General features: G+C 61.7%; 1 protein-coding gene across 1 annotated transcript in view; it reads left to right on the top strand.

Annotated features, from left to right (window-relative positions):
• The window catches only part of ITPR3 (inositol 1,4,5-trisphosphate receptor type 3), an 81539-nt gene that overhangs the window by 56882 nt on the left and 11617 nt on the right, over nucleotides 1-13040 (top strand). The window contains exons 26-45 of the mRNA XM_040644612.1: nucleotides 269-332; nucleotides 1428-1593; nucleotides 2534-2698; nucleotides 2789-2863; nucleotides 3284-3409; nucleotides 4498-4620; nucleotides 4697-4897; nucleotides 5813-6064; nucleotides 6313-6438; nucleotides 6609-6734; nucleotides 7947-8067; nucleotides 8624-8814; nucleotides 9404-9552; nucleotides 9704-9812; nucleotides 9966-10056; nucleotides 10150-10319; nucleotides 11668-11842; nucleotides 12017-12201; nucleotides 12359-12559; nucleotides 12690-12800. Of these exons, the coding sequence (XP_040500546.1) occupies nucleotides 269-332; nucleotides 1428-1593; nucleotides 2534-2698; nucleotides 2789-2863; nucleotides 3284-3409; nucleotides 4498-4620; nucleotides 4697-4897; nucleotides 5813-6064; nucleotides 6313-6438; nucleotides 6609-6734; nucleotides 7947-8067; nucleotides 8624-8814; nucleotides 9404-9552; nucleotides 9704-9812; nucleotides 9966-10056; nucleotides 10150-10319; nucleotides 11668-11842; nucleotides 12017-12201; nucleotides 12359-12559; nucleotides 12690-12800 (2927 nt within the window). The remainder of the gene's footprint in view (nucleotides 1-268; nucleotides 333-1427; nucleotides 1594-2533; nucleotides 2699-2788; nucleotides 2864-3283; nucleotides 3410-4497; nucleotides 4621-4696; nucleotides 4898-5812; nucleotides 6065-6312; nucleotides 6439-6608; nucleotides 6735-7946; nucleotides 8068-8623; nucleotides 8815-9403; nucleotides 9553-9703; nucleotides 9813-9965; nucleotides 10057-10149; nucleotides 10320-11667; nucleotides 11843-12016; nucleotides 12202-12358; nucleotides 12560-12689; nucleotides 12801-13040) is intronic.

Genomic DNA, 13040 nt, shown 5'->3' with positions numbered 1-13040 from the left:
CCAGTCAGAGGCTGAACCAGAACAGGACCCAGGTCCCCTGATGCCCAGCTCAGAACTCTGCTCGCCCCTGCAGGGTAGTGGGGCTGTTCTGGTCCCTGCCTTGGCTGGCTCCACCCCTACCCTGGGAAGGCACATGCAACTGGGGCTGCCACCCAACCAGTGCAGGGGATGGGGTGGTTTGGGTACCTCCCTGCTCCCTCACCCCTGTGCTCCCCATCTTTCCTGGGCACGGACCTGCCACCTGCCCCCATCCACCCACTCTTGCTCCCCACAGCTGCCAACATGAACCTGGACCGCATCGGGGAGCAGGCGGAGGCCATGTTCGGAGTGGGGTGAGTCCGGGGTTGAGGTGGGGGGTGGTGTGTGCGGTTGGGTGGGTGATGCTGACATGGTGTGAGTACTCCTGTCCTTGGGGTCTCCAAGGCTGGGGCTGGCCCCTCCTCCTGGGTCTGCAGGACCCTTACGAGGCTCCGGGGCGGGGGTCTCCTTGGCTCTGTGCTTTTGCCCTCTCATGCCTACCTAGCCCCGGTGATATAGGGGCCACTTGGGCCCTTGTGTCATCTTGGTCATTCCCCTCCCCTCACCCAGGGCAGTCGTGGCTCTGTGCATCGGGACTTGGGCCAGGTAGCTGGAGGGGAGCAGGGGGGAGTGTGGGGGATAGCCTGCTGTACACAGGGCTGGGGTGGGGAAGGGGCGCCCTGGGAGCTGGGGGCTCTTCACCATTTCTGTGCCACGCCCTTGGCATCTAGTGAAGCCCTGGAGCCCCGGCTCAGAATGATTTTTAAATTCATAAAATAAAGCATGTAAATTACAAAGGAAACAGGAGCTTTGAGATGCAGTTATCAAAATATTGAAGAAAACAACTTTGAAGTGACGGTTAGATATGCGGCTCTTTATTAACACGTTAAGTAACGAGCTGGGCCGGGTGTGTAATTAGTACCCCGGTTTCGGAGAAGTGAGGCATGTGAACGGGATTCGCATTTCCTGTAACAGCCGTAAGGGGAGGACATCTGTGATTGTTGTTGGTGACAAAGTCACAGGTACTGCTCATTTCTCCTCACTGAAGGAAACGCTGCATTGTAGTTAGAGGTTGGTACAACCGAAGATGTGAATCTTCCCCACCCTCCGTTCCTGGCCCCAGCCGATCTCCGCGAACCCCTGGCGGTGTTGGGGGGGTGTCTGTGGGTCCCCTGTGTAGAGTCCCTGCTTCAGCTGCATAATCAAGGGGAGGCCTGCGGGATCTCAGGGAACACGGGGATCACTCGGGGAGCTCAGGACGGTGGCTGGTGACACCCTGGGGAGAAGTCGTCACTACTCTGAGGGAGTCTTACACCGGGCACGGCAGCCACTGGCGGGGGGCAGGGAGCACCCCGCCCCCGGGCAGCGGGGCGCTCGGTGCCCAGCGTGCCCCTCCCTCGGCGCCGCAGGAAGACCAGCAGCATGCTGGAGGTGGACGACGAGGGCGGCCGCATGTTCCTGCGTGTGCTTATCCACCTCACCATGCACGACTACGCGCCGCTGGTCTCCGGGGCCCTGCAGCTGCTCTTCAAGCACTTCAGCCAGCGCCAGGAGGCCGTGCACACCTTCAAGCAGGTGCTGCTCCCGACGGAGCCCCGCCCGGCCCCTGGGGAGGGGGGAGGAGGCCGGGGGGCTTCGCCGACCGCCTGGCCAAGCACCGAGTGGGCGGGTGCCCTGGCCGTGCTTTGGCCTGTGCTGAGCACGGGGGGTTAGCTCAAGATGCTTATTTGGGGTGCTCGGCCTTGCAGAGCTCCTGAAAGGTGAAGGCCAAGTATCGGCCACCTTTATGAGCTCTCAGCCTGACTCAAGGCTTGTCGCTTTTTATGAGGCGAACAGCACTTGATAGTTTGCAAACCATACCATGTGTGCCTTTGCTAAGTGCTTCAAATCACACCTGGCACGCAGGCAGCCCTTGCTAAGGGGACTGGTTCTGTGACCGTGATGTCGTGTGGTCTCGACAGCAACCTGGGAAAGGCGACCGGCATTTAACGGGCGTGTGCCAGGCACTGAGCCTTGGCCTCGCATTAGTGGACTTCTCGCAGCGGCCCCTGGCAACACAGTTACTATTCTCGTTCCCGTTTTACGGAGGGGGCATTGAGGCCCGGGAAGCTCTCCTCCCTTACCCTGACCGGAGTGAGTGAAGTGGGAGCCAAGGTTCACAGCCGTCCTGCAGCGGGCACTCAGTGCTGCCAGTATTCTTTGTCCTGCCCTGTTTGGGGTCGGAGTGACCAAGTGACAGGCCTTAGCGGCACCAGTCAATGAGCAGCTGAAGCCAGCTGAGGGGGCAGCTCATGACAAGGAGTGCAGGGAGGCCTTCGGCCATCAGGGCAGGCTTCCCGGAGGTGGTGGAGCATGGCCCGGCGGCCATCAGCGTTGAGGAGGAGCAGAGGCCTGGAATAGGGCAGACACCGGGGGTGTCCACGAGGCAGTGGACCCGGGGTGCCCGTCTCACCAGGCACGCCCATCGCCACCAGGCATGCCCGTCTCACCAGGCACGCCCATCGCCACCCTGCAGGTGCAGCTGCTGATCTCTGCTCAGGATGTGGAGAACTACAAGGTGATCAAGTCGGAGCTGGACCGGCTGCGGACCATGGTGGAGAAGTCGGAGCTGTGGGTGGACAAGAAGGGCAGCAGCAAGGGCGAGGAGGTGGACACAGGTGCTGCCAAAGACAAGAAGGAGGTGAGCGGGGTGGCAGGGAGCTGGGAGGCCAGGGCTCCCAGCGAGGGCTGGGCTCGCCTGACCCGCACTCCCCATTCCCTGTGTCCCCAGCGGCCCACAGACGAGGAGGGCTTTCTGCACCCACCTGGGGAGAAGAGCAGTGAGAACTACCAGATCGTCAAGGGCGTGAGTGGCCTGGGACCCTGAGGCCCCCGGGCCTGGCCTCTCCTGCCTCCCCACTCTGCCGGCCACTGGCCCTAAAATACACATCTTCCGGCTTTGCCTGCGCGTTCAAGACAAGCCTGCCCAGGTCCAGATGGAATTATTTTAAAGCGGAAGGAATTTAATGAAATTCCATTTCACAGTCATATTGTTGTATTTATTTTTATGGGTGGAATTGGGTTTTTAGTGTTTCCCTGCCTTGTTGCGGTGATCTGACTCAGCGACCGTGGCCTCCTTCCCCCTTCCTGTCCCCGATGCGAGCTGGGGCTTGGCTGGACTTGGCAGCGGACTCTGACCAGCCGGAGCTGGCGNGGGGGGGGGGGACGGGCGGGGGAGCCGGAGGAGGAGGGAAGGGGCTCTGGGCTCACCCCCCGCCCTCCCCAGATCCTGGAACGGCTGAACAAGATGTGCGGTGTGGGGGAGCAGCTGAGGAAGAAGCAGCAGAGGCTGCTCAAGAACATGGACGCCCACAAGGTCATGCTGGACCTGTTGCAGATCCCCTATGACAAGGTGACCTCTGACTTCTGACCTCTGACTCCCGGGACAGCTGTTCCCTGAACCCTGACCTAACCCACACCGCACACTAACCCCGAATGCTGACCTAACCCGGCCTCACCGCTGATTCTTGACCCTGACCCCGGCTTCTGTCCCCCTCTGGCCTCACCCTGAACATCTCAGCTTCACTGTAACCTGTGGCTGTTGCCTCCTCATCTTTTTTTTGTTTTTTAAGATTTTATTTATTTGAGAGAGAAAGAGTGAGCGAGCGAGAGAGAGAGAGAGATCATGAGCAGGGGGAGGGGCAGAGGGAGAAGCAGGCTCCTTGCGGAGCAGGGAGCCCAATGCGGGACTCGATCCCAGGACCCTGGGATCATGACCTGAACTGAAGGCAGACGCTTAACCGACTGAGCCACCCAGGCGCCCCTGTCGCCTCCTTATCTTGATCCACGTTGACCTTTATCTGACCCCAGCCTCTCTTTGACTCATGATGTCAACTCAGACCTCCAAATGACCCCTGACTTTGATTTCATACCCTAGCCTCACTGTGACCTCTTACCCTGACCTGTCCCCAGGCACACCCTGGTCCTGGACTCCAAATTTAGCATCATTTCAACCTTTGACCCTCCATGCCTCCCCTCGGCTGCTCGATCTTCATATGTCCCAAGCCTCACACTGGCTCTTGGGCCTGACCCCAGCATTCACCGGACCCAGACCTCTCAGCCTTGCTCCCCCACGCCGGCCTCACCTCAGCCTCTGCCCCTCAGGCCTTCACACGTTTCCTTTTTTTTTTATTTAATTTAATTTTTTTTTTTTGAGAGAGAGAGAGAGCACAGCAGGGGGAGAGGGAGAGGGAGAAGGGAGTCCGACACAGGGCTCGATCCCAGGACCCCAGGATCATGACCTGAGCCGAAGGCAGATGCTTAACCGACTGAGCCACCCAGGCGCCCCACACACATTTCCTTATCCCGACCTGGAGGCCCAGCTTTCACCTTGAACCTGGCCTCCTTGTGGTCCCAATCCCAAGCCCTGAGCCCCGGCCGCACCCGTCGGAGCTCAGGCGCGAGGCCGGCCTCACCTTCGTCCTCCGCTCCGGTGCCCAGGGTGACGCCAAGATGCTGGAGCTCCTGCGCTGCACGCACCAGTTCCTGCAGAAGTTCTGCGCCGGGAACCCCGGCAACCAGGCCCTGCTGCACAAGCACCTGCACCTCTTCCTCACGCCGGGGGTAAGGGCGCGAGGCGGGGCGGCGGCGGGGAGCGGGCCCTGGGCCCCCTTGGTGACGGCCGCCCGCCCGCCCCCAGCTCCTGGAGGCCGAGACCATGCAGCATATCTTCCTGAACAACTACCAGCTGTGCGCGGAGATCAGCGAGCCCGTGCTGCAGCACTTCGTGCACCTGCTGGCCACCCACGGGCGGCACGTGCAGTACCTGGACTTCCTGCACACCGTCATCAAGGCCGAGGGCAAGTACGTCAAGAAGTGCCAGGACATGATCATGACCGAGGTGAGGACAGGGCGGGGGGCGGGGGGGTGCCCAGGCGGCAGGACCCGGAGTTCGGACAAGTCAGACGGGGTCACGAGAGGGACAGTGAAGGTGCTGGCCGCCGGAGGGAGGACTCAGGCCACAGAGGCGGGTCTAGGGAGCTCCCGTAACAGGCCTGAAAGAACTCACGCTCACTCCGCTGTTTCTCCTTGTATTGTCATGTATTTAAAAACGGCGACGCGCCTGCTGTGGGCCGAGGAGCGTGTTACCAGGGGACGTCAGTGGGGTGCAGACTCGGGGCGGGGGCCACATCCTGTGGCTTCTGCGTGGGCGCCGGCGTCTGGCGCACTGTAGGGGCCCGGTAGACCCTGTGAGCCAAAGGCACGAAGGAGGGAGGGCCGAGTCTAAGTCTGGGGCAGACGTGGTCTCTGCCCAGAAGCGTCTCACAGGGCGGTGTGGGGGCGGGGGGACGGGGGAGCAGAAAGGGGGACGAGGGACCTGATAAATGAGGTGCCCTGCACCAGAAGTGCTGTACAGTGTGAATGATTAGTTGCTGTTATTACTATTACATAATTGCTGCCACGCGAGGATGCAGCTGTGTGCTCTGGGAGGCTTTAAATTCCCCACTGGGAGCAGAGGGCAGGGAGGGGGTGAGCCAGGCGGGGGTGGGATTAGAAAGGGCTTCCTGGGGGAGGCACCTCTGAAACAAGCCTGAGTGGGATTTCTTTCCTTAGGGGAGGAGGGGGCACTTTTTGTGGGTCCAGGGTTTGGCCCTGATGGCAGGTGGCCTGAGACATCAGCCTACGGCTGCGAGCGCCAGGCAGGGGAGGGTTTTCCTGAGTGTCGGGTGAGGGCCGGGGTCAGAGTCCCAGTCTCCCTGGTACGCCGGGGCCTGCTGGACCGGGGGGTCTGACAGGGCACCCCTCCTGCCCGCAGCTGACCAACGCGGGTGACGACGTGGTGGTGTTCTACAATGACAAGGCCTCGCTGGCCCACCTGCTGGACATGATGAAGGCCGCCCGGGATGGCGTGGAGGACCACAGCCCCCTCATGTACCACATCTCCCTGGTGGACTTGCTGGCCGCCTGCGCCGAGGGCAAGAACGTCTACACGGAGATCAAGTGCACCTCCCTGCTGCCCCTGGAGGACGTGGTGTCTGTGGTGACACATGAGGACTGCATCACTGAGGTCTGGGGTGCCTGGGAGAGCTGCGGGGAGGGGGGTGCAGGGGAGAAGGACTGGTGGAGCCAGGCCGGGGCAGCTGTCAGCCTTTCATGGCCGAGCAGGAAGGGAGAGGTAAGGAAAGTGGGGGCGGGTGGGAGGGGTGCGGGCAGAGGAGCAAGGGGGAGGTCAGGGGAGAATCGGTGAAGTGCAGAGAAAGAGAGCCTGGGCCAGCGGCCCTGCTCACGCCCCTGACCTTGCCGCCGGCTGCGCAGGTGAAAATGGCTTACGTGAACTTCGTGAATCACTGCTATGTGGACACAGAGGTGGAGATGAAGGAGATTTACACCAGCAACCACATCTGGACTCTCTTCGAGAACTTCACCCTGGACATGGCTCGGGTCTGTCCCCCGGTGGGGGTGGGGGGGGCAGCGTGGGCTTGTGGGGTGTCCTGCTGGGCAGGGGTGTGGTTGGGAGCCTGGCAGCCTTCCAGGGGGTGGGCGCCTGGCAGCCTTCCAGGGGGTGGGCGTGGAGGGGCCCCCAGAGGATCTCTCTCTCTCTCCTGCCCCAGGTGTGCAGTAAGCGGGAGAAGCGCCTGGCTGACCCCACGCTGGAGAAGTACGTTCTGACCGTGGTGCTGGACACCATCAACGCGTTCTTCAGCTCTCCGTTCTCTGAGAACAGCACCTCCCTGCAGGTGAGCTCCTGCGCGCACAGCTCTTGTGCAGGGCAGGGGGGGAAGGAGAATATATATTCATGTCTGCTTGTGCATAAAGACGTAGCAGAAGGACATAGATGAGTGTGTTAGTTACATATGCTGTGTAACAAATTACCCCCGAAGTCAGCGGTTTAAAACAACAAACATTTATTCTCCTGTAACTTCTGTGGGTCAGGGATTACCGTGGGGATAGTACCCTAGAACAGGAATTCCTAAACTGACTTGGTGTGACGGGTCCCAGGGTGGCAGGGGACGGCTGGCAGCACTTACTCACTGGACAAGATGGTCATGCCTACCACAATGGTTAGCAGAGCCCGGGCAGTAATCCAGAGGGCCCGATACCCAGAGATCTTTGGTGTTTTCCTAGTCGATCGGATGCCCCTAGGACTGAAATAGACAGCCTTCTGAAGTCTTACCTGCATCAGCAGAAAAGATCTAGCTAGGGAACCGAAGTTTCTCTTAAGTCACTGGAAGAGTCATGGCCCCTCAATCGATTCCCAGATTCCCAGACTTCATAGCCCAGAGCCCCTTGAAGGCAAGAGAGACAGGTTCCTTGGGGGAGGGAGCCTGCGACAATACCTAAATCATAATACAATTAATCACTGGATGGACACAAGAGCCCAAGAAAGGGGTTACTTATAGGTAGAGGGACTGACGGTAGGGTGGGTCCTGGTCTCTCAGCAAGGGTGGGTTTGTTTTGACACACATGCGTTTGGGCCCTGGGATCTCTTTGGGACTATGAGTAATTTGTATCAGCTTTTTCCACCTCTCATCAGTCCCAGGGCAGAGGTGGGAGAATGGGCTGATCGGGTCAAGGTTGGGGTGAGACTTCTTAAAGTATGCCTCTTTGTAGCATACTTTGGGTTTTGAACCATGGGAATATATCACCTTTTCACAATATTTATTTAAAAAAAAATTTTAAAGGAAAGGAAAGGGTCAGCAATAGGACTATAAGCCCCAGGTCTGGACCTTGGGGAGTTCTCACAGGGCTGCCATGTACAGTTGGGCAGGTTGTGCACTGCTGAGAGGAACAGGGGTGCCTTTTGCCAATTGGCACAAAGCTGCATGGTAGCTATTGGAAGCCTATTCCTCCACCATGCCCATTCTCAGTGGGCCCTGGTCACTGGGCCTGGGGCCGCCCAGGGTGGAGGGCGGGCCAGGCTGTAGCAGTAGGTGTGTCGCCTCTTGCAGACACACCAGACCATCGTGGTGCAGCTGCTGCAGTCCACCACGCGGCTGCTCGATTGTCCGTGGCTGCAGCAGCAGCACAAGGGCTCCGTGGAGGCCTGCATCCGGACCCTCGCCATGGTGGGTGAGTGTGCCAGGGGCACTGGCTAGCTCCAACCACCCCTCCCCTCCCTTCACTGGAGGGATGCCTGCCCTCAAAACAAACACGTTATTCCTAAGCTCGCCCATCGTCTGCTCCCAGGTAGTTCTCAGTAAGTCCTTCTTGGTGTCTAACTGGCATCTTAGCGATTGAGAGAAACTTTTTTCCTTTGAGCTTTGAGTCAGTTCCCCGAAGAGAATGCTGGGTGACATCCCCCACCCATTTGCAGTTGCAAATGGTTTCAGGCAGAAGGGAGGCCTGTAGATGGTTAAGGGAGCACTGGGAAAGGGGAGAGAGAAGGTGGGAGAGAGGAGGGGAGGGCTCTGGGTGGAGCCAGGGTAGAATCAAAGAAGCAGAAACTCCATCTTTCTACCCCAAAAGGGGAAGAGGGCACCCCAGTCCAAGTGGGGGCCAGTGCATACTCCAGAATCTCAGTTGGTTCTCCCCGTCCCCCAGTACAGCAGCTCGCAGCCTGGCCGCTCTGGCTGGCCGAGCCCCGCCCCCCACCTGCCCTCCAGCACCCCCTTGTCTCTCCCCCCAGCCAAAGGCCGGGCCATCTCGCTGCCCATGGACCTGGATGCGCACATCAGCTCGCTGCTCAGCAGTGGCGCCAGCTGCGTGGCCGCTGCCCAGCGCAACGCCTCCAACTACAAGGCGACCACACGGTCCTTCCCCCGGGTCACGCCCACCGCCAACCAGTGGGACTACAAGAACATCATTGAGAAGCTGCAGGTGGGTGCGGGGCTGCCCGGCGTCAGCCACGAGAGCTGCTTCGGAAGCGCAGTTCCGGGCAAGCATCCCTTCCCGCGCTGCCCGCGCTCCCCAGGAAAGAGGCCCTGTAAGGCCAGGCCCTGCGCAGGGGGCCGAGGGGCATCGTTCCGGGGGAAGCCAGGACAGCCCAGGCCTCCGCTAGTGGGGTTGGCGCTCGTGAGGCGTGTCGGGACACCTCTCAGTCCCGATAGCACATTCCTGTTTAGGCGACACCCTCCTACGCACTGCTGAGGGGGTGTGGGGCCTCACTGTCCCCACATGGCAGAGACCGAGGCCCAGGGAGGGGGAGGCGTTTGCCCCAGGTCACACAGCTAGAGGAGGGGCTGGGAGAAAAGCCAGGGCCTGTGGCTCCCAGCCAGGGCCTCTGAGCAGGCAGACCACCTGCATCGTTCAGGGTGGTTCTGTGGGTGCAGGGCCCCTCAGACGGGCGCGGGGAAATCCGCGGGGCCATTTGGTGTTGGGGTGGGTGGAATGGCCGTGCAGCCTCACTCATCTTGGGCCCGGACGGCACTCACCTGGCCCGGTAGTGACTGTGCCGTGCCCACCCCAGGACATCATCACGGCCCTGGAGGAGCGGCTGAGGCCCCTGGTACAGGCGGAGCTGTCGGTGTTGGTGGACGTCCTGCACTGGCCCGAGCTGCTCTTCCTGGAGGGCAGTGAGGCCTACCAGCGCTGCGAGAGTGGGGGCTTCCTGTCCAAGTGAGCAGCATGCCGGGCCGCCGGGGGTTGGGGGTGGCGGTGGAGGGGGTGGGGGGTGGGGAGAGGCTGGGGCGTGCCCCAGCACAGGGCGGGGATGGGCTGCCCACAGGGCAGAGGCCGCCCCCAGCGTGCCCTCCTTCCTCCCGGCCAGGCTGATCCAGCACACCAAGGACCTCATGGAGACGGAGGAGAAGCTGTGCGTCAAGGTGCTGCGGACCCTGCAGCAGATGCTGCTCAAGAAGACCAAGTACGGGGAGCGGGTGAGTGCCCGGGCGGCGGCAGGGCCCGGGGAGCGGGTGGGGGAGCGGGTGGGGGAGCGGGTGAGCGCCCGGGCCAGGGGCTCGGGGCCAGCGCGCGCCGGCCGGTGGTCCGATGGTGACGGTGCACCGTGGGGCCGCGCTCCTTCCGCCCAGGGCAATCAGCTGCGCAGGATGCTGCTACAGAACTACCTCCAGAACCGGAAGTCCAGCTCGAGGGGGGAGCTGCCGGACCCCGTGGGCACCGGTCAGTACCGCCGCCCCACCACCACTGGGCCCGGGGCTCTCCCTTCTGTTCCCCTGCCCCCCAGCTTCCCTCACACGGGTTCCCCCACTCCAGGCCTGGACCAAGACTGGTCAGCAATTGCGGCCACCCAGTGCCGGCTGGACAAGGAGGGGGCCACCAAGCTGGTATGTGACCTGATCACCAGCACCAAGAATGAGAAGATCTTTCAGGAGAGCATTGGCCTGGCCATCCGCCTGCTGGACGGTGGCAACACCGAGATCCAGGTGTGGAGCGGCTGGGCGTGCTGGGGCTCCCCTCTGGGTGGCACTTCCTGCTCAACGGAGGTCCGGTGCGCTACGTTGCTGCGGGGCCAGGGCTTGGCCGCAGGGCTAGGAGCTGGTGGCCAGCAGGAGTCTGGCGACGCGTGGGCGCCTCCAGCTCCCATAACTGCCCCCGCGTCACGTGGCCTCTTTCTGCCCGCGTGGACCGTCCTGCTCAAGCCAGGCCCGAGCCTGTCTTCCCTCCACGCTGCCCACATCACGTCCATCGTTCCTGCCTCTCGGTCTCTGCTCAGGCTTCCCTCCCTCCTCTTCCATGTCCCCCTCAGCCTTTGGTGCCAGCCGAAGGACTGCCTCCTCTGAAAAGTCCCCTATGATTGCCTTATCCCCATTCATTCATTCATTCATGCTTTATTGTTTTCATTTTTTTAAAGATTTATTTATTTGAGAGAGAAAGAGAGAGAGGTGGGGAGGGGCAAAGGGAGAAGGAGAGAGAGTCTTAAGCAGACTCCGTGCTGGGCGTAGAGGCTGATGCAAGGCTCGATCTCACAACTCTGAGAATCTGACCTGAGCCGAAACCAAGAGTTGGACGCTTAACTGTCTGTGCCACACAGGCGCCCCTCATGCATTGTTTTAATAAGTCTGCACTTAGGGCCTTCCATGTGCCTAGCACTAAGGACTCAGCTGTGAACAGAAAAGACAAAATCCATATATCCTATGAACTGGTCCTATATCCTAGTGGGGACAACAGCCCATGACTATAGTCCCCACATGGTCTGGAGAACGTGCTGGACAGTGCTAATAGAGGCGAGGGGCCTGGGGGCGCTGGGGCAGGGATGGGGAGAAGGCCCCCGCAGAGGGACCAGTGCAGCGAGGACCCAGAGGTGAGCAAGTGGACGAGGGGGGTGGGCCATACCAGGCAGAGCAGCGGGTGCCAAGAGAGGTGGCAGGCCATCAGGCGGCCTCATGGGCCCTGTGAGGTGGGGCTTCTCCTGTGGGTGAGATGGGGCCACTGCAGGGTGTCAGGCAGAGGAGGGACAAGGCTAGACTTCAAGGGACACCTCTGCTGCTGCGTGGGGAGCAGACGGAGGGCCAAGGGCAGATGCAGATGGTGTGAGGAGGCTAGCGCAGGCCCCCAGCATCGCAGCGACGGCAGTTACGGACCCTTCCCCTCCACCTCTGACAGTCCTAACCGCCCCTGCCCCAGCTGCAGTCCCCGGGCACATCGGGGACCCGTCTGCGGCCCAGCCTTGTCCCTGCAGCATGGGAGAGAGCTCTCCAGGGACTCACCAAGGGCTGCGTAGCACCAGGCCCAGTGCTGAGGCTGTCCCCCATGTCACTGTCTCCCCCCCAGAAATCCTTCTACAACCTGATGACGAGTGACAAGAAGTCAGAGCGCTTCTTCAAAGTGTTACACGACCGCATGAAGCGGGCCCAGCAGGAGACCAAGTCCACGGTGGCCGTCAACATGAACGACCTGGGCAGCCAGCCGCGTGAGGACCGGGAGCCAACAGACCCCACCACCAAAGGTCAGAGGTCACGGCGGTGCAGGATGGGGGTGCTGGCCCCAGGTCGGAGGGCCCAGGGTGAGGGTGGGCGCAGGGTGAGATGCGCAGGCAGGGGGCCCGAGGGCGGGAACACAGGGTGAGAGTGAGGGTCCGGTCCCTTCCGGCAGCCCCAGCCTCACCAGGCCTCCCCCGCAGGCCGCGTAGCTTCCTTCTCGATGCCGGGCTCCCCATCCCGCTATTCGCTGGGCCCCAGCCTGCGCCGGGGCCACGAGGTGGGCGAGCGTGGACAGAGCAACGAGATGGGCACGTCTGTGCTCATCATGCAGCCCATCCTGCGCTTCCTGCAGCTGCTGTGTGAGAATCACAACCGGGACCTGCAGGTGCGTGGCTGCCCCTCCCCCGCCGCCCGGCCAGCACGGGGACCCCCACCCCTGCCGTCTGCCCACTGCTCTGCCGCAGGCACAGGGCGGGCTCCCCTGGGCCGGCCTCTCCCTCCCTGCGAGAGCTGTGCCACGCCCACCGTCCCGTGCCCCGCAGAACTTCCTGCGCTCCCAGAACAACAAGACCAACTACAACCTGGTGTGCGAGACGCTCCAGTTCCTGGACATCATGTGCGGCAGCACCACGGGCGGCCTGGGGCTGCTGGGCCTTTACATCAATGAGGACAACGTGGGCCTTGTCATCCAGACCCTGGAGACCCTCACTGAGTACTGCCAGGGCCCCTGCCACGAGAACCAGGTGAGCTGTCCGGCAGGGCGTGTGGCCACGTGGGTGCAGGGAACAGTCTGGGCAGGGGAGAGACTCAGGCCTCCAGAGCCACCAGCGTTCTGAGGGGCCCGGGCCCCGTGTCCCCCACCGCCTCTGCCAGAGCTGCATCGTGACGCACGAGTCCAACGGCATAGACATCATCACTGCGCTGATCCTGAACGACATCAGTCCCCTGTGCAAGTACCGCATGGATCTGGTGCTGCAGCTCAAGGTGGGGCCCGTGGCCGCCCACGTGAGTGTGCATGCGGCTCGTGTGTGGAGTGTGCCGACTGGGGTGTGCTGATGGGTTCAACACGCGCACACAGATGAGTGTGGGAGCAAACGTGCTGCGTGTGCGCTCCTGGCGCTAACGAGTTCTGGGTTTATCTGAGGGCCTGCTGTGCGTGTGTCGCTCTCGGGGATGGTGTGCTCCTGCCGCGGGGTGCGGGTGAAGGCAGCGGGGGGGGGGGGG

Source organism: Ursus maritimus, unplaced genomic scaffold (assembly GCF_017311325.1).
Source record: "Ursus maritimus isolate PB19 unplaced genomic scaffold, ASM1731132v1 scaffold_30, whole genome shotgun sequence".
NCBI lineage: Eukaryota > Metazoa > Chordata > Mammalia > Carnivora > Ursidae > Ursus > Ursus maritimus.
Note: the sequence above shows the minus strand (reverse complement) of the source record. Positions and strands in the feature narration are given on the sequence as shown.